The sequence below is a fragment of the Trachurus japonicus genome, chromosome 15 (genome assembly GCF_045865225.1).
Source record: "Trachurus japonicus isolate A0001 chromosome 15, Traja_1.0".
Lineage (NCBI taxonomy): Eukaryota > Metazoa > Chordata > Actinopteri > Carangiformes > Carangidae > Trachurus > Trachurus japonicus.
Genome location: NC_140921.1, coordinates 25,931,434 through 25,954,248, shown reverse-complemented (window position 1 = coordinate 25,954,248; position 22,815 = coordinate 25,931,434). Strand labels below are relative to the sequence as shown.

Genomic DNA, 22,815 nt, shown 5'->3' with positions numbered 1-22,815 from the left:
CACACACACACACACACACACACACACACACACACACACACACACACACACACACACACACACACACACTCACACAGTTTTCAGTTCATTCACACAAAACAGTGACATGACTCACTGCTGAAGAGGAGGGATACTGCCTGTGTTTTGGTTTTTTTTGTGGTTTCAAAGATATGAACACTTTGTTTTGCTTTTGAGGGAGAAAACGACTCAATAACACAGCAAATGAAGTAAAGACATTGTTACAGATGACAGCATTTCAATCCCCGTCTAACAATGTCCGACAGAACAATATTGATAATGCAAATAGCTTGAGGAACCCTGACCACAAAGCAGGCGGCTTAATAAAAACGATGTTATCAAATTGAAGGAGGAGGAGGGGGGGGGTATAATGAGTGTTAATGCTGATGGACAGACGGATGGACACACAGATAAGTGGTGAACAGAGAACAGATCGAAACATAATGCAGTTAGTGTTGAGGTAAATTTGATGGTCCCTTGCTGCCTAGTTGATTCAAGACAAGGCTAATCTATTCTGCAGTATTCATGTCTGAACAGTGAGAACTGCCCTCAGTTACAGCAAAACAAAGAATGCCTATGAAATACAGCATACAGCGTATTGACCAGGACGTCTGGCCGCCTCTAATCATGTTTTACACTTCATAGCTTTACATTTTGAGTAGATACACAATATTAAGAATAACAAATAAACATGTTTTTCTTTTGTTATTCACATCTGAGACATCCACTGTGTGCACCTATAAGCCTCCCATTTGGCCTGCTCTACGAGAATCAAAAATAATGCACAGTAGCTCAGCAGCCTAAACAAGCACAGATGATAAAAAAAAAGCTGCTTCTATACGATCGTAACAGCAATGACAATGAAAAGAGAGAGAGAGAGAGAGAAAAAAAAATCCACAAATATGGATAATAACTTAAAGAGCGTTCCCCAAAGGAAACTTTTAAGGGGTGACCAGAAAGCTCTCCTGCAGTTCATTCTCAACAGATCGGAGGAGTGTGGCAGAGCGATAGAGGAATGTGAGGAGAGATGAAAGAGAAAAACCCCTGTGAGTCGGAAAGATATGCCAAGGCTTTGAGGCATTTGTTGGTACAATATAAAGAGTCAGTCGGTGTAGTTATCCACCAATTCTGAAACAAACTTCACAATTCACCCTCCCACCACAAAGAAGAGGCAGCTTTATGATTTTTTTTTTTTTTCCTTCAGCCCAAAGCGATAAGCTCAAGCCCTGAAACCTTAAGAGTTGGGTCCTCATATGATTTGTTGGCAGTCAAAGCAGTTACACAAGAAATCCTAGCCTGTCTGATTCGGTGCCGATTAATGACCAGTCTGTCCGCATGTGTGTTGGAGTGTGTCTGTAGCCTGAGGAGGTTGCAGACAGGTTGGGGCTGCCTGTCATTCACCCACACAGAATGACAATGGAGGAAACAAAAGCCCCTGCCATGAGGTGAGATGGTGTTGAATCATGCACTTTCATGCTGCTACCGAAACATGGGTAAACATGGTGTTTGCCTTTCTGTGTGTGCATCAGTGTGCCGAATACATGGATTTTTTCCCTCCTGTTTGCTCCAAAGCTTTGTTATTTATATACAAGAATAGCATCATTTTCAATCTTTGAAGAAGCCAGTCAACTGCACACACATACACACTTTCTATCGTCTATCAAAATGCTTTCACATCTTGCAGCAGCAACATTGCTTTGGAGGATTCGAGCTGAATCGGGTTAGCAGTTATCATAAATTGGTTCGCATGGAGATGGTTATAGTGGATGTTACTATAGTGGACCAGTGAGACGTGAGATGAGGCAGAGGTAATACAGTGCATGTGACAGAACCAAAAAAATGCTCTGAGGGCTTCTGATGTGAGCCAGGGTGCATATTCATAGGCAGGTATCCTTATTTTCATCACGGTGGGGGGAAAAATGTCTTGCTTCCTCTCTTGTCCCTAGACCAATCAACAATCCCCATCAGTTGTCATGACAACTAGCACCTCACTTTTGCCCATCTCTTCCAGCGCGGTCGCCAGAGAGACCAGGTCTGCGTCACCTTGGTGACAGGCTTCCCATAAGTCCAGTAGAACACCTGTGGGGCTGGGCTTTGTTGCAAAGTAGTTCAAGTACCTGAGGGGAAAGAGAGACAAGGTGAGTTTATTCTCAACAGAAAAGGACAGAGTGAAGGAAGCGCTGAATTATTAATTACAAACACTTAAAGTCATTAATACTGTATGTTGCAAATGCTGCTGGTAACACTTCATTATGACGGTCATGTATTGATGCCCAACTAACCATCATATTTCACAGCAAAGCAGGACTGGGTAGTTAGCGAGATGGAATACCATCTTAAAAGTAAAGCGTGTACATTAATCATATCCCCAGACTTAATATTCAGGTCATGATTTTAAGGTTCTCCTGAGTGTGGCCAGGATACTCCACACTTTGTTTACAGTTGTCTGATTCAATTTGGGCTCCTAATGTCACACATAACCTAAATTCACAGTCACCCCCCCCCACCCAACTCACAATCCCAGATTTATCCCTCCACAGTAGAAATAAGAAAGTGAGCATCAGTGCTGGACTCCACACAGCTAAAAGTGTGGCCAAGTTGCTGTTCACACATTAACATGTGAGGCTGATCTGACCTGTCAAAGCCAAGACTGCGTGCCAGTAGCCTCCAGTCACACCCACGAGCACTGGGTGCATCCAAACTGGCGCAGATCTTCTGGCGGATGGAGTCAGGCAAGCGAAAGGCATAGGGTCCCACTTGTGAGGAGGGAAGGCAGGTTCCTCCTGAGGGAAGGGGCGAGTGTGGTGGTAGAGTCTGGAGAGACAGAGATGGATGGATTGTGATTTAAGAAAAAAAATAAAAAATTCTGACTCCCGCAATGCCGTTATCTCTGTGTGTCACAAGCCTGTTTTTAGCAGTTCACCGTTACCTCCTGGATGTCTGTATGCAGCTGGAATATCTGTCCCTCCCCTTCCACTTGTCGGACACAGATCTTACAGGCGAGCTGCGACACGGCCAGGCTGCCTCTCTCCAGGCTAAAGGTGCAGTGCAGCGGCCTCTGACTGCCGCTCCAGATGTGATAGAATGGGATCTCCTGCCGCACAGAGAAAATAAGTCGTAAAGCTAAAAGCTTGATTGAAAGTCTCTTTGTCCTGAGCACCACAATCAAGAATTATCTTGAACACAGTTCCCATTCAGGGGGTGTGCAGCATTCACTGCAGTACAATTTATTTCGAAAGTGCACTGTCTATAAATTAGAACCACTATCAGATGCCTGGTTGTTCAGACTGCAATTTCGGTGCTGCCGCCTGCACGAAAATGCAGTGGAGAGTTTTAGTGAGTACTAGAAAATCAACCAGCTGTGTTCTCCATCTTTTTAAACTTTGACAGACCGTGGCTGGTGAGGTATGGCTTATAAATTAAGTTACAAAGCTTCTGATGATTTGTTCTGCCTTCAAATACAAAAACACCTACATGCAAACAAACAGGTTAGTATCTACTGTCTGCTGTGTTGTGTCACCTGGTACTTGGCCAGCAGTTTGCTTCTCCAGTGAGTGTGAGGGATGTCGTGGATGGACAGGCGCAGGTTGTGGTAGCTGTCTTTGAACAGCAGTGGCTTAGGATCCTCCAGCAAAACTCCACCTAGACTCCTCTCCAGATCCAGCACCTCCTGCACAGAGACGGGGAGAAGACAGGCTCAGGAACATTCATTTGATCATTATTGGTTTATAATTCTGACACTTTTTGAGCGCACACTTTGGAAAATACTTAATTAAAATGTGTTTTGCATTCTGTGTCTCCAAATGGAAGTGTGTGAGAACTGCCTGGTTTGAAAGCTGTCCGAACTTTAGCAGCCAGAAATCGTGTAATGTGCTGCCAGCAAACTGCATACAGCACGATCGTGTTTACTACCCTGTCTGGTCTGTGAACACTTGCAAACATACAACAAGGGACTGAGGGAGGAAAATATTTAACATGACTGAGTCCAACTTTCTCTTGATGCTCTGTTCACTTGCTGTTTAGAAAAGGAAGCTTGTATTGTACCTTACTATTTTGAGGTATGGCTGCTAGTGGAACAGAAGCGAAGCATCCAGAATGTAAAATGAAAAAATAAAAAACAAGATGGATCTGCAGGATCAGTTCAGGAAGGATAGTACTCTTCTATGTGCTTGTATTGTGTTTGTCAATATGTTCTTCATTGTCATAGCTGCCTTTTTGTCTTTTTGTGTTGTCTACATTATTATGTGTAATGTGTACTGTTATTGAACTGTTTTTATGTTTATGGGACTACAGACGGAAAATTAGCATCTTGCTATAATCCGGCACATTTACATGTTTTTGTCCCATTCAAATAAAGTCAATAAAGTAAAGTAATATTGATCCTTATTGTTCTTATTGTGTGTCAGGCTTTGATTTCATGACACCTTGACAATGTTTTATTTCATGTATACTTTCTATGTTTTTCATCCTATACTTTTAATCAAGTCCAGGTATTCTAGATGATTCATTCTGTCTTTTATTTTGGCTACCTTCTTCTTTAAGCTGACTATTGAGATTGAGTCTTGTCTTACCAGCAGGTCATTTAAAGGAGGAACAACAATAATATCAATATAATCCCTGTTCATAAAAAATGTGATGTCAATGAAATGCACTGGAAAAATAGCTATAGTTTAAGATTGTATTATGTATGATGGTTTGCCTGGACTTGACCCTCTACCTTTGAATGAACTGATTAAACAGAGGGCAACCTTGTATGTCTTTGTATTTATATTTGTGTTTTGTCAATTGTAAGGTTTTCTCTTCAATATTACCTGCCTAGGGACCATGAACGAAAATGAGCAATTGTGCTACAATCTGGAATTTTCACAATGTGCATCATAAAAACAAACTTTGGGTTATTATAGGCATCATAGAACTGAGCCAATCTCTGTTCTCTTATAGAGGCTCTTTTTCAACTACAGCCGATAAGATTAATGAATTTTTCATTTAAAAGAAAAATGCTTAAATAAATTACTAGTCCTGCATTTCTGAAAAGGAATCTCAAGTGGAATTACAGTTCACTGGTGACTGTCTGGTGCATTTCTGAAAAAAAGTTGTCAAAATTCTTTTGGGGCTGCAGAACGAGCTGCAAAAAACCAGCTAAACTGTCTTAACTGATGTGTTTGAGTCAGCAGTGATTGGACCTGAAGTTACAAAATCTGTGGGAGTGGAGGCTGAACAGGAGGTGAACACACCAGACATTTGTAGACTGCTACCTCTGCTACATAAGCTGTCACTGACATAACATAACAAAATCTCAAATAGAACTCTCAGCAGGTGAGTTGCATTGTGGGTAAAGTGTGTACCGAGTTCTAACAAGGAGGAGGAATAAAGAGGACAATGTCGCTGGCTCTGCAGCATTGATTTAGATTCTTTGTCTGTGCCCAACAGAGTTATAGAAGTGTAATGCTAAGTCAGAGGCGTGCTCTTTTAATATTTAAACTAGAGTTGCCAGACTCTCGCATCGAGAGAAAGAAGTAAACAAGTCAATAGAAGAGAAAACCCGAAACAGAGACACAGGAAGAAAAGGTAAACAGCAGGGCAAAATGACACAAGTTGAGATATGGACATTGACACACACAAACACACACACACACGGAGAAAAGAGATCAATAAACACACAATAAACACCTTGAGGGCATGTGGGGTGTCATGGATACAGTAGATCCGGAGGCTATAGTCCAGGGAGAGGCAGGGTGCGCGGGGGGCAAACAGCGCCAGCAGCAGGCGTTTGCAGGCAGGCTGTGGGGGGCAGGACTGGCCCACCAGGCCGTACGTTCCCAGCTGTTCCATGAGAACATGACAACACTCCTCCTCCAGCTGCAGGTAGCACGGAGACGACAAAGTCTCTTCGCCCACCGTCAGCACCTCCTGAAAACAAGATTGAAGCGGGATTCAGTGATGCCACATTCAGCAAAGTCTCAACTATTTAAAAGGATATGCCAACATTTTTTTTTTCGTGTCTTGCCTCACCATGACCAGCAGAGAGACACCATCCTTTCGACTGTGCGTGCAGTAACAAGGGAGATACGGGCAGAGCTGGCGCACCGCTAATTAGCTTAGCTCAAACACTGGAAGTGTATGGGTAGTGTTAGCCTGCCTCCTACGTGAGCTGAAATCAGCAGTCAGAAGCTGATTTCATTTTAGCTCTAAATATATCACTTTATCGACATTTCAAACATTTTTAGGCGAGAAAGTAGCCGAGTAGCTTGAACCAAAATAAACCGTCTTTGCTTGAACCCTCCGTTTTGACCGATCTCGTCCCGTTACCGGCATTTGACCGCTCAAAATGCCTTACCGGAGAGTTTTGTCAGCTCTGAGACGAAGATCAGCCTGCCGGTTTCCGTTTAGAGTTGCTAAAGAGTGTCTCTGATGACTTTAGGTGGAGGCAGGCTAAAACTACCTAAGCACTTCCAGCGTTTGAGCTAAGCTAATTAGCGGTGCACCAGCTCTGTTCGTATCTCCCTTGTTACTTCACGCACAGTCGAAAGGATGGTGTCTATCTGCTGGTCATGGACTCGAGAGTGAGGCAAGACACGAAAAAAAAATGTTGGCGTATCCCTTTAATATTCTGCCGTCTGATTGTCTGACCTCCCAAGCCCCCTGGTGTGTCTGGGTCTTGAGTGTGAGGGTCCAGTCGGGTGTGGGTGTATCCAGCTGAGCGCAGTGGGGCAACGTAAGGACCACAGGGCGGTTCAGCAGCATACCAGACGGGCCACAGCTCACCACAGGACTGAGCACAGTCTGACTGCCCTCAGAGGGAAGCCTGGAAACATAACACACACACATTTGCAACAGTGCCCCCAAAAAACATCACACACACACTTTAAAAGAACATCACGTCCACCGTGACACATGAATACTACATTTGGATCATTCTGGTATTGATGCGTTTCAGGCAAAGTGAATATCAGACTTCCAGAAAACCACCAAGAAATTAATCCACTCTAGTATTCGTGTAGAAGTTGAGTCAAGTTGATACATTTTTTATCTTAAAGAAAAAGTGATAGAGCCTAATAACCTTCAAGTGATTTGCAGTAGGTGAGCCTTGCATGGGAACATTTCTGATTGAGGTGAGAATGAGGTCTGTCCTGCTACGTGGATGCAAAGGAGATGAGTGAAATAGAGGGATAGAGCACTCACGTTGTTTTGTCCCACTTGTTAATAATGAGGTACATCTCGTAGAATTTCCCCTGGGGGATTGTGCCTGGGGGGACCAGCAGGCTCACACCTAAGGGCGAAGGCATCATGACTTATCTTGTATAATATGGGATTAACAGAGCATGTCATTGCTTCACAGTTGCAGCATGCTAATTTTTCCATTTGTGCATGAAAAGCCGGGTGCCACGGGGCGTGGTATTTATTACCTGTGTTGGGGATGGTGAGGCGTCCTCCCAGGTTACCCAGGGTGGCACTGGTGCTCAGCCCTGGTTCTCTGGACAGGGTGTGACTGTGGTAATCCCGCTCTCTGCCCACCGTACCCACCGACTTCAGGCTGAGGATCTCCCCATCTCGTGAGCCCATATCGCCAGGGATCTCCAGGGAGGAGAGAGTGGAGGAGTTATACACCTTGATTTTGAGGCTGGGCAAGGGGTCCAGCAGGGGAGAGGTGGTCATGGGGATTTTGTGGGGGCTGTCGTTGACCCCGTGCTGCAGGGAGAAGAGGGGTCCGCGGAAGGCCCCCGCTGTGGCAGTCAGATCCGGAGGAGCGGAGGGATGCAGAGGATGAGGGTTATCTGCAGACACAGGAGAAGAGAGGAGTTGTTCTCTTATCACCAAAAATGACACATGCAGGGCTGAGAGTGCTAAAAGTGATGCGAGTGAAATGAATTAATGTTGCTAATTAAATTTTGATAACAAGAACAAGAGAAGGGATACCATAACAAATGCTTGGAATGAAAAAAAAGGGATGTGGTGAGGAACAGAGGTTTGACTAAAGCGAGGGGAGATAACAGTATAAAGAGAATTAATTTATATGATGTTATAAATAGCGGAGTGATAATGAAATGAAGTTCTTCTATGAGGCAAAAACAAGCAAACTTGTGAAAATAAACAATGATAAAAAAGAAAAAACCAAATGTGCACTGAATAATGTGTGTGTTACCGGGAGTATGTGTGACCGTGTGTGTGAATTCACCCTGTCTGGGAGGCTTGTAGTTGCCAGGATGGAAGGCGGTGGTGAGAGCAGACGAAGAATCTGTGATATCTCCGTGGAGATGGCGCCGTCTGCGGCGGTATACGAGGCCTCCCACGCACAGCGCCAGGATCACACACAGCAGCAGGGCCACCACCAGACCGGTGTAGACCGCTACACCCATACCTGGGGCCAGAGCTGAAGGACACAACGACGGACATGGTGGTGAGATACACGTGAGACATGTGAAGACAGAGACACAAATGCAAGGGAAACTAAAGGGAGAAGGAAAACTCAATCATTTATGAGATATCACACACCCACTGCAGCAGGAGGCACTATGAATTAGTTACTGCAATGGAAGTTAGTGCTGAAAAGATTTGTTGATTAGTTACGTAGTTGACCATCAGTTCTGATGATCAAATCAGAACTGATCAGACAGAACAAGTGTCGTCAACTCGACTTCTATGAGGCTTCCTCTGACTGTCTGAATGTCCTACCACCTTATCATTTATTAAATAATCAACCAATTTATCAGCGCTGGAAAGGGTTCACAAGATTGAAATCTCCAAGGATAGGTCCATAACTATGCAGGGGCGTAACCAGACATTTTTGATAGGGGTGGCCCAAGTGGGGCACTGACTTATGCTGGGGTGGCATGAAGCGTGAGCACATGCACACACAAACACACACCCACCCACCCACCCACACAGGTTTTGGCCATACCCATTTTGTCTGCAAAACCCATATCTACTTAAATTACTAACACTGCAAGAAAAACTAGACAGGAAAATACAAAAAATACAAAATACAACAGTGGCAACATACAATCGTGATAAAAAACCTCAATGAGAAAAGAATTACTTGACAAAAGCCAGTATAAACAATGTATAAAACGCCTCTGACTGGACATATAGCCCATTATATTTTGGGGTGGCACCTGGGGTGGCCAATCAGATTTCAGGGGTGGCCCGTGCCACCCAAGGCCACTCCTTGAATACGCCACTGTAACTATGTCTAAACAATACTGACATGCCAGTGTGTGAAATACTATTGCTTAAATCTCCATCCTGGGCTCCCTAACTTGACTCCACTGTTACAGAGATGGAGTGCAAAAATCCACAGACCTTCTTCTGTGCAAAACAGTGTGTTCTGCTGAAACTAATGTGAGGCTTCAGCAGAAATCAAGTGTGTATCTTCAAGAGTTACAGACATAAAAAGACCCATGCATTGGGGCGTACAATTGTAAAAGTTGAGCATCTGTAGACGTTGAGGTATTGGCACAAGTATCAAGAGAGAAAGAAGCAGGTCGGCTATAAAATGAGCTTCAGCTGAACCTTATCGTGCATTTTACACAAAGCAAGGACTGTGAATGTTACACTGGAATTGCATTAGGGAGGGGATCACGTCACGGCCAGTATGGAAAAAGAGACATGATCACAGTGACGCTAACTCTTTGAGTGTACTGGTGAGTATGCGAGTGTTGTTTTAAGACTAAAACGCCTGCAGGATATACCAGTGGTTTGGTTACAGCTACATCTTTTTGGCTGAAAGAGATCAGCCAGATCAAGTTTAGTTACAATCGTTTTCACACTTGTCTAAATCCGTGCATGCAGAGATTTTTCAGTATTAACCTAAGAAAAGAAAAGAGGACTGTGAATGAAAATACGCTGCTTTTTTAACCGATAAATGAAACTACACATTCGAAATAAGACAGGTGATTCAGGTTTTACTTCAAGTTATGAGGATATGAAGATATAATATGGCTGTAGATGTCACTGTGGAGATTTTATAGATGCACTGCTGGCACACCTGGCTGCCATTTCAGCTTAAAATTTACCCCGGCGTTTTTTTTAATTGATTGTGATGTATTTTTTGTAATTGACTGCATTTTCTGAACAAGAGTATTTTCGCAGTGTGAGAACAAATGGCACAATGCTGAGAGCCTATTGAAGAATACAGTTGTACACTTTTTTTTGACTTGTTCCTTCATCATTGCACAGTAAAAGAAAAATATCATCGTTCTTGGTCTCTGACAGACTAAAACGTTTAGTTGAATTTACCACGTCTATTGTGAAAAAGGCAAACCAACAGATCAAAGGATTCTCTGCTTGTGAATGTAAAAATAGAGCAGAGGGAAACACAAAAAAAAGCTTGTGTTTTGCAATGCCCCGAGATGTTTTTTAGTTCATTGTACACTGAGTGATAAAGTGGTCTTATGGGAGTTGGAGTCTTATGGCAGCATGAGTCACACCGAGTGTTTAGGAGGTTAACTGATTGTGCTCAGGTGTGTGTTTCAAAAGCACACACTTTGATGAAAGCTTTTGAAAAGTGGACATGGTGGTGGTAAGTGTGAAAACAATTGTAGAAAACTGCAATAAACAACTCCTAGTGGGGCGTGCTGGGGGTGGGGTAGAGGGGTGACCTTAACTTCACCTGCTCCCCATGGCCTCCCTCTCTCTTCCCCTGCCGGGTGATTGGTTGTGACTGGTCAGCGGGCCCCGACAAAGCCTGCTTAGCCCCGACTCCCCAACACTAGCAGAGCCAGGCCCAACCCAGACACGTGAGCCTATGGCACACCGCGGCAGAAAGAGAGAGGAAAAGGCGAGCTGGTGGGTGGAGGTTTGGCGGGAGACGAATAGGAGAGAAAAAGAAGAAGGAGTAGACAGGAGGGGGGGATAAACGAACGAGAAGAGAGCTACAGGAGAGGCAATTTGGAAAACGGGATAGGAGGAAACTAGATAAGGTTGTGATTTGTTGAGAGGACAGAGGGATTATAAGTGTGGTGAGGAGGAGAGGAGATAAGAATAGCAGTGCTTGAGGAGAGGACCCATGTTAGAAAAGGAGGAGAGAGAAAGAGAGAGAGAGGGAGGGAGGAAGAAGTTGGAAGGAGCTACAGACACTCCAGAGAAGCAGTGAGTGAGAGTGTAAGAAAGGGTGGAGGAGAGGAAAGCCGGAGGCAGACAGGCTGGCAGAGGAGAGCTCCCATGCTCACGTGGCGCGATGGAACCGAATCCGACAGCCGTCCGCACTTATTACCAGGAACGGAACAATAGCGAATTAGGTGCATTACCGTGGCTGCTCTCCCCTAAGCCCACGTCACATCGAGCTAAAGGAATTACTATCACTTCAAATGTAAACTATATCACAGATTAACTGAAAGTCATACAGAAATCAACTGTTCTTCTCCAGCAAGTGCTACTTCCCCTGCACAGTCTGTGGATCAAAGAGTTTCAGCTTTAGAGCCCCCTCCTTACAGAACCTGCACACTTTCCTTTCTGTCATGCTGGGGCGGAGTCGGCTGAACAGTTTTTGGTCAGTTTGTTGGATTACAGTGACATTTATTAATCAGTTTCCTATGATTATATATTTTTTCTCTATCTATAGTTGCAGGAAGCTGCCCAGGGGTGGGTCTTCCATGGTGGCACAGGGGGCCCCCCCTGCAATCTGATTGGCCACCCTGTGTGCCCCCCCCCCCCCAAATGGTCATTGACCTGTGGTAATGTAAATCACTGTGTAAAGCTCTTTAACACTGCTATCTTTATTGTAGGCTCTTAATCAACTCTGTACAGCAAACATCCTATAGTCTTCTGTATAGTAAATGTAGAAAATGGTGTAAGATTGTTAATGTTCTCAATTTCACCATTTGAGTAATGCTTGTTATTCTACATACTGTTACACAAAACACTGAGATGTTAATTGTACAGAGTTGAGCTCAAACTACTAGGTAAGAGTATAAGACATTGATGTTCAGTTTGAAAGTGTATTGTGTTGCGTATTCTGCTAAGACTTTGCAAGATAAAGTTGATTATTGATTGACTATAATTTTAATATTGACAAGTGGAAAATAAAAATGTCACAGGCATCTTCCTTACAAGGTGAAAGATTCAATGTGGCCAATAAAAGCAAGACGAAGACATGCGTAACTATAAAATATAGACATTCAAGAGAGCGATCAGTGGCAGCCTTCATTTTTGTTACTTTTGGATGCCCCCCCCCCCAGTATCACTGTTGCTACCCCCTGTGCCCCCCACCAGAAAATACTCTGGACCCGCCCCTGAAGCTGCCGTGTGAAGGATGTGCTAACATGGAGCCAGCTCAGGAACCTAACGCTACACTTAGTCAACAACAATAGATAAGATGGGACAACAACACTGGCGAGCCAGCTGGACAAGAAGGTGAGGCGAGACTTCGCTGGACTCGATCTGATATGACAACAGAGTGTGGATGGACGGACTCAACACAAAACGCCGCACACATTCAAACCCCACGTGCCAACACAGATGTTAGGACTCCTCTCCCGAATGAGCACACAAACAGACACACATGCGCGCACACACATACAGTAGTAAACAAACAGAAGGATGCAGTGAAGGAGTGAAGTGATGGGAAGGTGAACTTACGATGGCTTGCATGTTCAATAGAAATCTTTTTATCTGTTTGAACAGGAGACAAAACAAGAGAAAGAAGAAAAGAAAAAAATACACAAAACATGAAAATGGGTGGTCTAAGTCATTATGCAGATGAAAGATACAGCATCATCAAAACACCAAAAACTATTGGAATCCACCAGGATGCAGCGAGGATGATAGTTTGTGGCAACTCGAAGCATTTTACATGCACGACTGAGGTATTTAGCAGATTCTCGGAGGGATCGACAACGAGTGAGCGTCTGTCGCGTGACGTGAGGGTCGAGAGGAGTCATAATGTCGTCAGGTCAAGGGATAGTCTTATTTAGGTGGAGGGAAAATAAATAAAAAATCGTCAGTCAGTCTCCTGCGGTTTGCCAAACGACACCTTTACAGATTTTCTCCGGCACAGTGCTTCCCATCCTGCCTCTTCTGTCAGAGCTACTTGAGTGCATGTTTTGCTGACGGCCTCCCGAGAGAACGCTCAGCTCTCCGCAGCCAAATCAGGCAGTGTATTTGTCTAATCTAGCTGCTCCACAGAAGCCTGTTTATGTCAGGCCTCGCGTGTAGGTCTGATAGAGACGGAGCACGGTGCTGCACTTAATGTGGATATGATCCCCCTTCCACCCATTGCACGTGCATTCATGAGGCTCGCCTGCATGTTTTGGGTGAGTTGCATAGTGCCTTGTGTGCATGTGTGTGTGTGTGTGTGTGTTTTAATGTGTGTACTTGAATGTATCTCGCTGCCTCTGTGGATGTGCGTCTCTGAGATTCTAATGCGCTGTCAGCTGGATTCCTCCCAGCTCATCACGGGCTGCACACTGGGTGTCAGTGCGAGTCTGACTCACTCTCATATGCTCTTCTCTGTGCTAATTTTTCAACTTGGTCGTGTCATGCTTACTTCCCACTCCATGCGCTCCCCTAACATGCACTTGCTCCGTCTCTCTCTCTCTCTCTCTCTCCATCTGTGCTTTTTTAGATGTGGATCACTTGCCTTCTCTTTTTGTGAACCTAAATCCTCCCTCATGAAACATCTGTCTGACATGTTCTTCCCAGCTCTCTCTACATCACTTGTACTCTCATCAAGCTGCAATGGCAAAACACTTTTGAAAAAAAAAAAAAAAAAAGGCGTTCTTTACAATATGGCTTTGAACTAAAATACACCCTATAGGGATGAGCTGTGAGCACAGAAATCTGTTCCTGCCAGGCTTACTATTATCAATTCCACATCCACCTGAGGCAGCAAATAGGCTGTTAGGGAACTGACCCCTATAGGAACCTCAGAAACACCACTTTCCTTCAGATATTAGACGACTGAACTATTTGCACTAGTCGACTAAACCTCACAGATGTTGATCTGTACTCGACCGACTGAAGAATTAGGATGAATCACATCAGGAAATATAAATCAGCCACATATTTACCCTCTTTTGACATTTACCCCAGCTCAGATACATTGATCTGGTGACTTACTTCGTGTACATAGCCCCTCAGTGCAGTTTTTGCTCTCCATCATGCTGCCGCTGCAGTGCTTCCCTCCGTTCCTGGGTGGGGGGGCTTGGCACTCACGACTGCGCCAGTGGGTGCACTCTGTTCCACAGGCAGACCACTTTGCCCACTCGGTCCAGCCTCCATCCACTGAAATGAGACAGCGGCGACATGAGTCATTTTAAATACTTGCATCACTCCAGGTAGAGGGAAACTGGGAATGACATAATGCGGCGTGATGCAGACTGTATGTAACAGCTCGAGGCGCATAATTTCAAATTTTTCTAAATATAGTCTGGAGTTTGTTTTTGAATGACTTCAAAGTCAGGATGGTCTGACACCTTGTGTGTGAAGCAGGAAGAGCCGGGACAGAGTGTGACTGTAAATTATCTGTGTTCCTGTTGTGTATGACTTGTCATGATTACATCCGAGCAGTTACATGATCAAGTGAACAAATGTTTTTCTCTTCTGAGGTAAGTTTTAAAATTCAATCCTGCAAGATGGCCCATTTTGGAAATCTCCCGACAAACTGTACCTGTCTGAAAATGTAAACAGGGCCGGCCCGAGCCTCCATGGGGCCCTAAGCACAATTTTATTTTTGGGACCCTCTATTACTGCCAATAATCCTGACTATTGATTGATTTGATTTACACACCTACTACAAACTTATTTAAATTGTTCAGATATGTCATTATGGATCATCATCCTAGCCTGGAATGTTTTTTTTAGCCATCTATGGTTTTTAATCTGAAATAGTATCAAATTCAGCCAGAAGTGCAGATTTACACTTAATATTCAAAGTGATGTACTAAGTGGGATACTGAATGACACATGGGCCTAATAAAAGTAACAAAATAAACCAATAGCTAATGCATTTGCTGTAAACATATCATCACCTATTTTTTATTTTTGGTTTAAATAAACTGCAACAGCAATGTGAAACCACAACAATAAAGGGTTTTTGTAAATACACAGGATTTCTCTAGTTATGCATTATATAAAGTTGATTGTTCTCGGGGGTCCCCAGTGGTCATGGGGCCCCTAAGCAGGTGCTTAGTTTGCTTATGCCTTGGGCCGGCTCTGAATGTAAATAATTCAGATCTTCACCTGGACACAGTGTGGTGCAGGTGACTCTCTGGAAGGGCGGGCCCTCGCAGAACGCTCCCCCGTTCAGAGGCGTGGGATTGGTGCAGCTGCGTGTTCGTCGCTGCCAGCCCCGCCCGCACTGAGCGTTACACTCTGACCATTGAGTCCAAGACGACCAACCTCCGCTCACTGCCGGAGAGACGGAGACAGACAAGCCCCACTATTCATATTTCTGCGTCACAGCTAACGTCATCGTGAAGAGCAGGAGGTTTAACCTCACCATGAGCTGTGAGGTAAGACATATGTGTTACCATAAACAATGAGCGTGGCGGTGCTGCTGCGTCTTTTGCCCACCACGTTCCGAGCCACGCAGGTGTAGTTGGCGGTGTCCAGGAGCCTGGCCTGCTTGATGATCAGATCGTGATCGATGGTGATCAGGAAGTTGGAGTCCTGAGACGGATCAATGGCATCCTCGTTCTTCAGCCACTCCACCTGCAGACAAAGCAGGGGATAAACAAACACACACACACATCCATCGCTGGAATAAAAATCAAGTTCTTTGCTGGAGGAAACTAATTGAAAATTTAAAACTTGCGAGTGTTTGTGTTAATTCAACTTTGAAAGATGGACTCTCTTTAATTCTCTTGGCAGATATTTCTCCACATAAATCATCGTACAAATCAGCAGGTGTGTATGCATAAACATGAGTCAGCACGCCACACACAGACCCATTCAGCAAACACAACAAGTCTGCAGAACAGTAAGCCATAGCAACACGTCTCACACGCTGCATTCGCTATTGATCAGACATTGTCAATATTTGATCTTTCTTAGGTTAGAAAAACATCATCTGTGGAATCTTTTGGCCAAACTCACTTTTATTTTTGACACATCCTCCTCCTTTCTAATGGTCATAATATAACATAACAAACAACCACAAATAAAACAATTAGAATTTACCACATAAAAGTGCAGTCTAAGGCTCTGCTGTGATCACATATCATATTTTTACACTTTCACGCAATGTACTTTTTATGTCACATAATAACCCTGGTATTAAGCCGATAAAAAGGCAGAACATAAATACTTACAAAGTCATAAAAATCACACATTTCTGAATAATTTGTTTTCTTTTTTAATATATTGTCGCACGGCTGTTTTATGAGCAGAGTAAAACTGTGCGATGTAGCGCTATACAGTTGAGTGTAAAAACATGACACAAAGTGGATTTAAGTGCAGCCTTTTGGTGATTTGTTGCTTAAATAACAAAGAATATTATCACAGATCGTTGTGTGTTTTTTTCTTGATGAGGCCACGTAGCTGAAGAGACTTAAATCTCTCAAACTTCAGTGGCTCGCCCTTTATTTTGTTCCTTTGTGCTTTATGTTGCTGCAGACTGAGGCGCATAAATGTGTATGATTAATTATTGATTTGTTACATCTCTGCTTTGCTGTCACGTGGACTCGCGACACACCAAAAAAAAAAAAAAAGGATTTGAACTATTTATTGCCCATCAGCATCAAGAACAGAATTTTAAAGGTACATTGTGTAGGAATTACTTCCACCTAGCGTTGTGGTTGTATATCGCAAGCAACTCAATCATATTTTTCATGCTGCATTCACCTGAAATTGGGCAGACGGCAGACGGACGACAGCCGCTGGACGTAACGGCATAAACAAGCCTCTATGTAAACAAGTGGTCCGTCAGCACGAGGAAAAACAATACATGACAATATGTTGTCATGGCGATGTCATATTGTTTACATTTTACCGTCTTTCTCTCGACTTCTGTGACTAAAATGACATCTGGTTTGTTACCGACGGCCGTCTGCCCGACTGCAGGTGAATGCAGCATCAGTGTAACGCTCCATTCCTCCTCACTGCGTTACCGTGGTGACTTTTCACAGACGCCACCTCGACCTGAGCCGACAGCTCCGGTGTCTCCGGTGAGTTTCCGTGGTTTCCTACCATCACGCTGCCACTGAACGTAAAAACATGGCGACACCACATGGCAGCCAGCACCGAGCTTACCCGCTCCATGTAGATATGAATGATATGAACGGCAAATTCAGAGCTGAAAGGAACACTTCAGTTTGTTGATGGGGGGGATTATTGATTAATGAAAAACAGACTTTTGAACAAAATAATCGATTTCCGTGAATAGATAACAGGAGAAGTTACACAATGTACCTTTAAGCCCAAATGTGACAAGATTGGAAAGATGATTTACCTCAGGGGCAGGCATGCCCTCCGGGGGGCGACACTGCAGCAGCACCTCCTGCTCCAGTCTCACCTCCCGCCCCAGCGGCTCCTGCTCAAAGTTCTTCTTCAGGTCTGCAGCGGGTGACACAGATGTAGTCAGCAATTAGTGAAGGCTGCCTCATGACGGCAGAGTGACACCCTGTTTATCTTAGTGACACTGGTTGTCACAAAAACACGCACACTCATACACACACACACACACACACTAGACAAAGCCCCAAAAAGCCTCTGTCACTGTGTGTGTGTGTTTCCCCCCTTCGTATCTTCATAAACACGCACAGTGTCAATCACAGTACGCCACACATTACCACAGGGGATTCTGGCAGATTGAGTGCTGGAGCAGATGTATTTGCATATATACTTAAGCTGACACGTGTGGCAGGAAAAAAAGTTGCCAGACATTTGCCCTTCTGCTGTCTCTCTTTCTTCTCTCTCTCTCTCTTTCTCACACTGAACACACACAAACTCGCACATCCACGCGGCCTTGATACTGACATGCGACACGAACGTAGGCGCGGTTGCTCTTGGTGGTGCCGGCTGCGCTCCAGGCCACACACTGGCACCAGTAGTCGTTGGGCCCAAACAGCTCCTCCACCTGGTTCCTGGACACCGAGATGTCCACCTCCCTCATCACCAGACCTGTGCAGAGGGCAGAGGGGGAGAGTGAGTGTGTGTGTGAAAGAAAGACAGAGACAGAGGAGTGAGCAGGGTTCCCACTCTTTTCTTGAAATCGTTTTCCAGGACATTTTCAGCTGCTACAGTCTGACAGACATGAGTTTTTACGCCATACACTGATCCATCTCCTGTCCCATTCAAGCGTTGGAGAAGTGTTCTTTTCTACAATGGTACCTTGTTTTGTACATTTAAAGCAGAAGTAAGCGGAATGTTTGTGTTACTAAGTCTTAAATAGTTATATCTTCCGACAGCAATCACTTATATAGAGTGTTTGGTCTGAAACACGGGTCTGTCAGTCACTCTGCTCTGCTGTAAGCCGAGGAGAAAACGTCTTGTATACTTCCTTGTATCCTACAACCTTTATCCAATGAGGAGAGAGAACGCATAAAGGGGCGGTCCTCTCTGTGTGTGCAGCCAAGGGATGCGCATGAATGTGGTGACGTAGGGACGAGGGCGGGGACTGCTAACTCCATCGGCTGACAAGAAGTTAGTCAAAACGACCGGATCGCTTACTTCTGCTTTAACCAGTTTGTTTCTATGTTTATTCCTCTCTCTCATTCTCTCTCCCAGAAATCTGATTTAAAGATGTGCAGTCTATGGCTCTAACTAATGAAATAATCTCTTAAACGCTTAGAAATTATGACAAATTTATCATAGAACAGCACAATCATGTTTTTTTTTTGTTTTTTTTGGAAACAAAATCCTTACAGTAGCATAGTCTGAAAATGTCAAATAGAGCTCTGGTAGCTGCGATAAATCCTTTTCCAGGACAACTCAAGATTTTCCAGGACATTTGATTTATTTTTCTCATTTTCCATGTGTTTACCATGACTGGAAAATTGGTCAACCATTTTCCAGGTTTCCCAGATTTTCCAGGACGCATGGGAACCCTGAGTGAGGCATATTCTTCACAGCACCTATAAACTATCTGCTGGCTGCGAGCCACAGGCCGTTAACATGCACATAAAACCCTATAGGAGCTAATGGATTATGTAGTTGAAAATGATGTTTGTAATTGAGGATGATGTTTATGCTTGTGAAATATAAGGTGACATTACTCTGTGTGTGTAGTTGACCGTGTTCACAGTGTGTGTGTGTGTGTGTGTTTCACCTGAGATCTGATCCAGGCTCTCTCTGGTGATGTGATCGTTCTGATTGACCCACTCTCCGTTGCATTTGAAGTAGATCTGCGTGGCCGGCGACGCCCGGCACCTCAGCTGGACCGGCCGATTCTTCACGATAAAAGCGTCCTCGGGCTCCAGCAGGAATTCTGGGAGAGGCTCTGCCGGCGCTGATGGGTAGGAGTCGGGGAGGACCTCGGCATCGCTGTAGTCGCTGCTCTCTGAAAACAAAAGAAGTGATTTAGATGATTGACCTGAGATAAAGTGCCTTGCTCGCTTGTCACTGAGTTTCCATCAGTTGTTGGCCAATCTCACTGTTGGGGGAAGTAAACAAAATGACAAATTCATCCTATGGGGATCAATGTGTTATCACTTCAATAGAGGGGGTTTGCATGACAACTTGTCTTGTGTGTCTAAATGCAACTTTAGTGCATGTACGAATGGTTCTGTCAGCAGTGCTTGACTGCATACATTAAGGCAGCCCCGTCGGTGTATTTCACCAAGACATTTAAGGTGCTGACAGCTCGCACTATAAATGGAGTGGCACAGCAACATTATTGCCAGTAATCTGGTCAGTGCGAGCCTCCTGCTCTGGTCGCTCTCGAAGAATGCATGCCTCTCAGCTGGGGAGGGGGGAGAGCAGCTGACCTTCCACGGACAGGTCCCGTTGATCGCACATTATCCCCTGACATTTTCGATGTGACACATCCCTCCTGGCAATGCTGCAAAGAGCTTCTCCTGGCAGGAAGGACACGATATTTCTGACCTCTTCACTGCGACTTGTTACTCTAATAGTGACGGATAGATCCCGGGCAGTATATCAATGCCGCAACGTTATTGGTTACCACTGTTTTTGCAGCAGCAGACAGATTTATGTGTCTGCAATGATGCCAGCGCCATGCACTACATTGTTATAGAAAAAAATCCTGCCTCAGCACATTTGCAGCGCAGACACTAAAGCCCTCTGAGGGGGAATGTGTGACTTTGTTCTATGTAAATAAAACTGACTTGTTCTGACAGTTTTAAGAGTATTATAATGATGTTTAATGATATAACAACATAAACTGTTGAACACTTCACTTATGGTTGATCATTTTCTCCAGCCGTTGGTACTGGGAGCAGACTCAAACATTCTGTCAGTCAGACTAGTCTGTTTACAGGACCACAGGGCAGCAGACTATGATACATAACTTGTGTGTCCATCATCAGCTTGATTGTATCTTTGTGTACTTGGGCACAGACACTGGAGCAGCACATGCAGACTGGAGAAGTGACATAACGCTTGCAAACAGCAGGACTGCAGCAGCCTCTGCCTTGAAAAATATCCTGAGTATAGAAATAATATCCGGCCTGAAACCTGGAGCATAAATCAAATATGTTTTGTTAAATTTAAATTGTGTTGCAAAAGCCAAATGTTTTTCTCTCTTTGTATGCGGCGTCTTAACGACCAAACTCTTACCATCACTTCTGACTTTCTCTTTCGGGTAAATTCAAGTTCTTGTAAATTGTTAATGGGTCTGACCTTCCAATAGAAAACTCTGCTCTGCTTACGAAAATGATCTGAATTCAATATGCATTAAATGGAAGACTGGAGCGGAGTGCACAGGATTGTCAGGGTCGACTCGGCTCCAGTCGGGAGATGCCGAAACAGTGAGGACACATCCAGCCCGATGCACTTTACTCCCTTGACACACACTCACACAAACACACACACACACCCAGATGAACACAGCTCGTGGGTAATTGTGCTTTTCTTACATGGCATTACATTATATTAAAATCTCACTCTCTTCATTCAGTGGGTACAGGAGAAAGAGGTTTCAGGGCAGGAGGAGCAGCTTTTTTCCACAATGCGATTTAAGCCAGGCTAATTTGCGTTGTTCAGTTTTCAAAATTAATCGAGCCCAACTTGATCATTTATGCCACAACCAGGGAACAAGAGAAACTACTTAGAAAGATACCATCTCCTATTTTAGGAACATGAGCACTTCCCCACCCCCATCCTGCTGTTTCCCTTGACAGATTCTGTCTGAAACATTAGGGGAAAGCAAAGAGGAACACAGAGGCACGGGGGAAGTGGGAGAAGAAAGTTGCGGCATGATTTAAAACCAGCAGAGATTGAAGACACCCGGGCCGTATACCATCTTCAGGTGGAGGGATCTCTTGACCTAAAGCTCCTCCACCATGAAAGGGCCAGCGGGGACAGGAGAGTCTGAGGCAGCAGTGCCCACAGGACAGATAGAAAGGCCAACAGCTGCTCCAGGCCCAACAGCCATCCAGGACCGACCTGTCACCTGCTGTCTGTCTCTTCCTCCCTCCACTCCATCACTCTCTCCCTCTCTCTCTCACACACACACATCATCCGTACTCCATGTCGATTACATTTATTCACTAACCCGTGACCCCCAACTGAACCCTCACTGCTGCACGCTTCCACTCCACCCACGCTGTGCTCTCCTAGTGATGATTACAAATATGAGAGTCTGGATTTTTTTTGTAAGTTTTAGAAAAGGAAGTTATTTTCTCTTGAACTGAGAGTTTTGACTTATTATCCATGTTCCCTCCTCCCTTCTTCTTGCCACTCTAGTACCTCTCATTGATATTCAGCGAAAAAGACAAAAAAAAGGTGCATAAATGAATCATTTCTTAAGATCATTAAATCTTTGGATTAAAAAAAAAGTTATGACACCTTGACTTCTTCTAAATGCTTTTTGTATTAGTATAATTTGCTCATTTTTGCTCAGTTTTTTTCCTCTATCTCAACACATCATTTTACACAGTAAATGTTGTGATATCCCACATTGTGTACTTGAGATTCCCCTGAAATTACCCAATAATTAATTACACAAGATCACACTTTCAGAAATTATGTAAAAAAGTGAAACATTTTCTGTAATTAAATATCATACCTGTCTACATCATCATCTTCAAGTAGCAATAATGAGCCCCGTCTTACAGTCATGTGACATCTCTGAGGTTCTGTGTATTCACTGCTATATGTCTCTCTGTTTTGATGGATAATTAAAACAGTTCAGCCCTGAAACAAAATTTACTTTTACTCCAAACTTTGCATCATGCTGCATATTTCCACAGACACACTTGAAAAACACCTGGGACGGTCAGAGCAAGCAGAGGAAGAATAATACACTGCAAAAACTCAAAATCTTTCCAAGAATATTTTCACTTGAAATAAGTAGAAAAATCTGCCAGTGAAAGCAAGAAAAACTTGCTCCACTATCAGATTTTTCCACTTATTTCAAGTGAAAATTAGCTTGAAAGAAGTAAAAAGTGTCTAAAAACAAGCACATTTTTATGTGACGAGTCTTATTTTGAGTATAATTTGATTTGTTTTGACTAGAAATGACATTTTGACTACAAATAAGACAAATATTCTTGGAAAGATTTTGAGTTTTTGGAGTGTAAACACACAAACATGCACATGAATCCGTACACACACACTTGTTTCTGCACCCACAGGTGACACCCTGTCAGGAGCCACACTTTATGTCACTTACATACACTCAATTAACCGCCTAAAACACTGCAAGTGGGTTACTCATGCAGGTAAACACAAGCAAGTATT

At 44.0% G+C, this 22,815-nt stretch overlaps 1 protein-coding gene across 2 annotated transcripts in view; it reads right to left on the bottom strand.

The window, feature by feature from the left end:
• Positions 1-156: 156 nt before the first annotated feature.
• unc5b (unc-5 netrin receptor B) overlaps positions 157-22,815 on the bottom strand; it is a 55,860-nt gene continuing 33,201 nt past the window's right edge. The window contains exons 2-17 of one of the 2 annotated variants that reach the window (XM_085800771.1): positions 19,223-19,453; positions 17,932-18,075; positions 17,405-17,508; positions 15,486-15,666; positions 15,196-15,363; positions 14,074-14,238; positions 12,595-12,627; positions 8,195-8,389; positions 7,425-7,793; positions 7,201-7,288; positions 6,649-6,823; positions 5,689-5,928; positions 3,539-3,688; positions 2,948-3,112; positions 2,654-2,832; positions 157-2,135 (exon numbers count right to left, since the gene is read on the bottom strand). In XM_085800771.1, coding sequence (XP_085656897.1) covers positions 1,970-2,135; positions 2,654-2,832; positions 2,948-3,112; positions 3,539-3,688; positions 5,689-5,928; positions 6,649-6,823; positions 7,201-7,288; positions 7,425-7,793; positions 8,195-8,389; positions 12,595-12,627; positions 14,074-14,238; positions 15,196-15,363; positions 15,486-15,666; positions 17,405-17,508; positions 17,932-18,075; positions 19,223-19,453 — 2,753 coding nt within the window. In that variant the 3' untranslated portion in view covers positions 157-1,969. The remainder of the gene's footprint in view (positions 2,136-2,653; positions 2,833-2,947; positions 3,113-3,538; positions 3,689-5,688; positions 5,929-6,648; positions 6,824-7,200; positions 7,289-7,424; positions 7,794-8,194; positions 8,390-12,594; positions 12,628-14,073; positions 14,239-15,195; positions 15,364-15,485; positions 15,667-17,404; positions 17,509-17,931; positions 18,076-19,222; positions 19,454-22,815) is intronic. The other variant, XM_085800772.1, reaches the window with a different exon arrangement.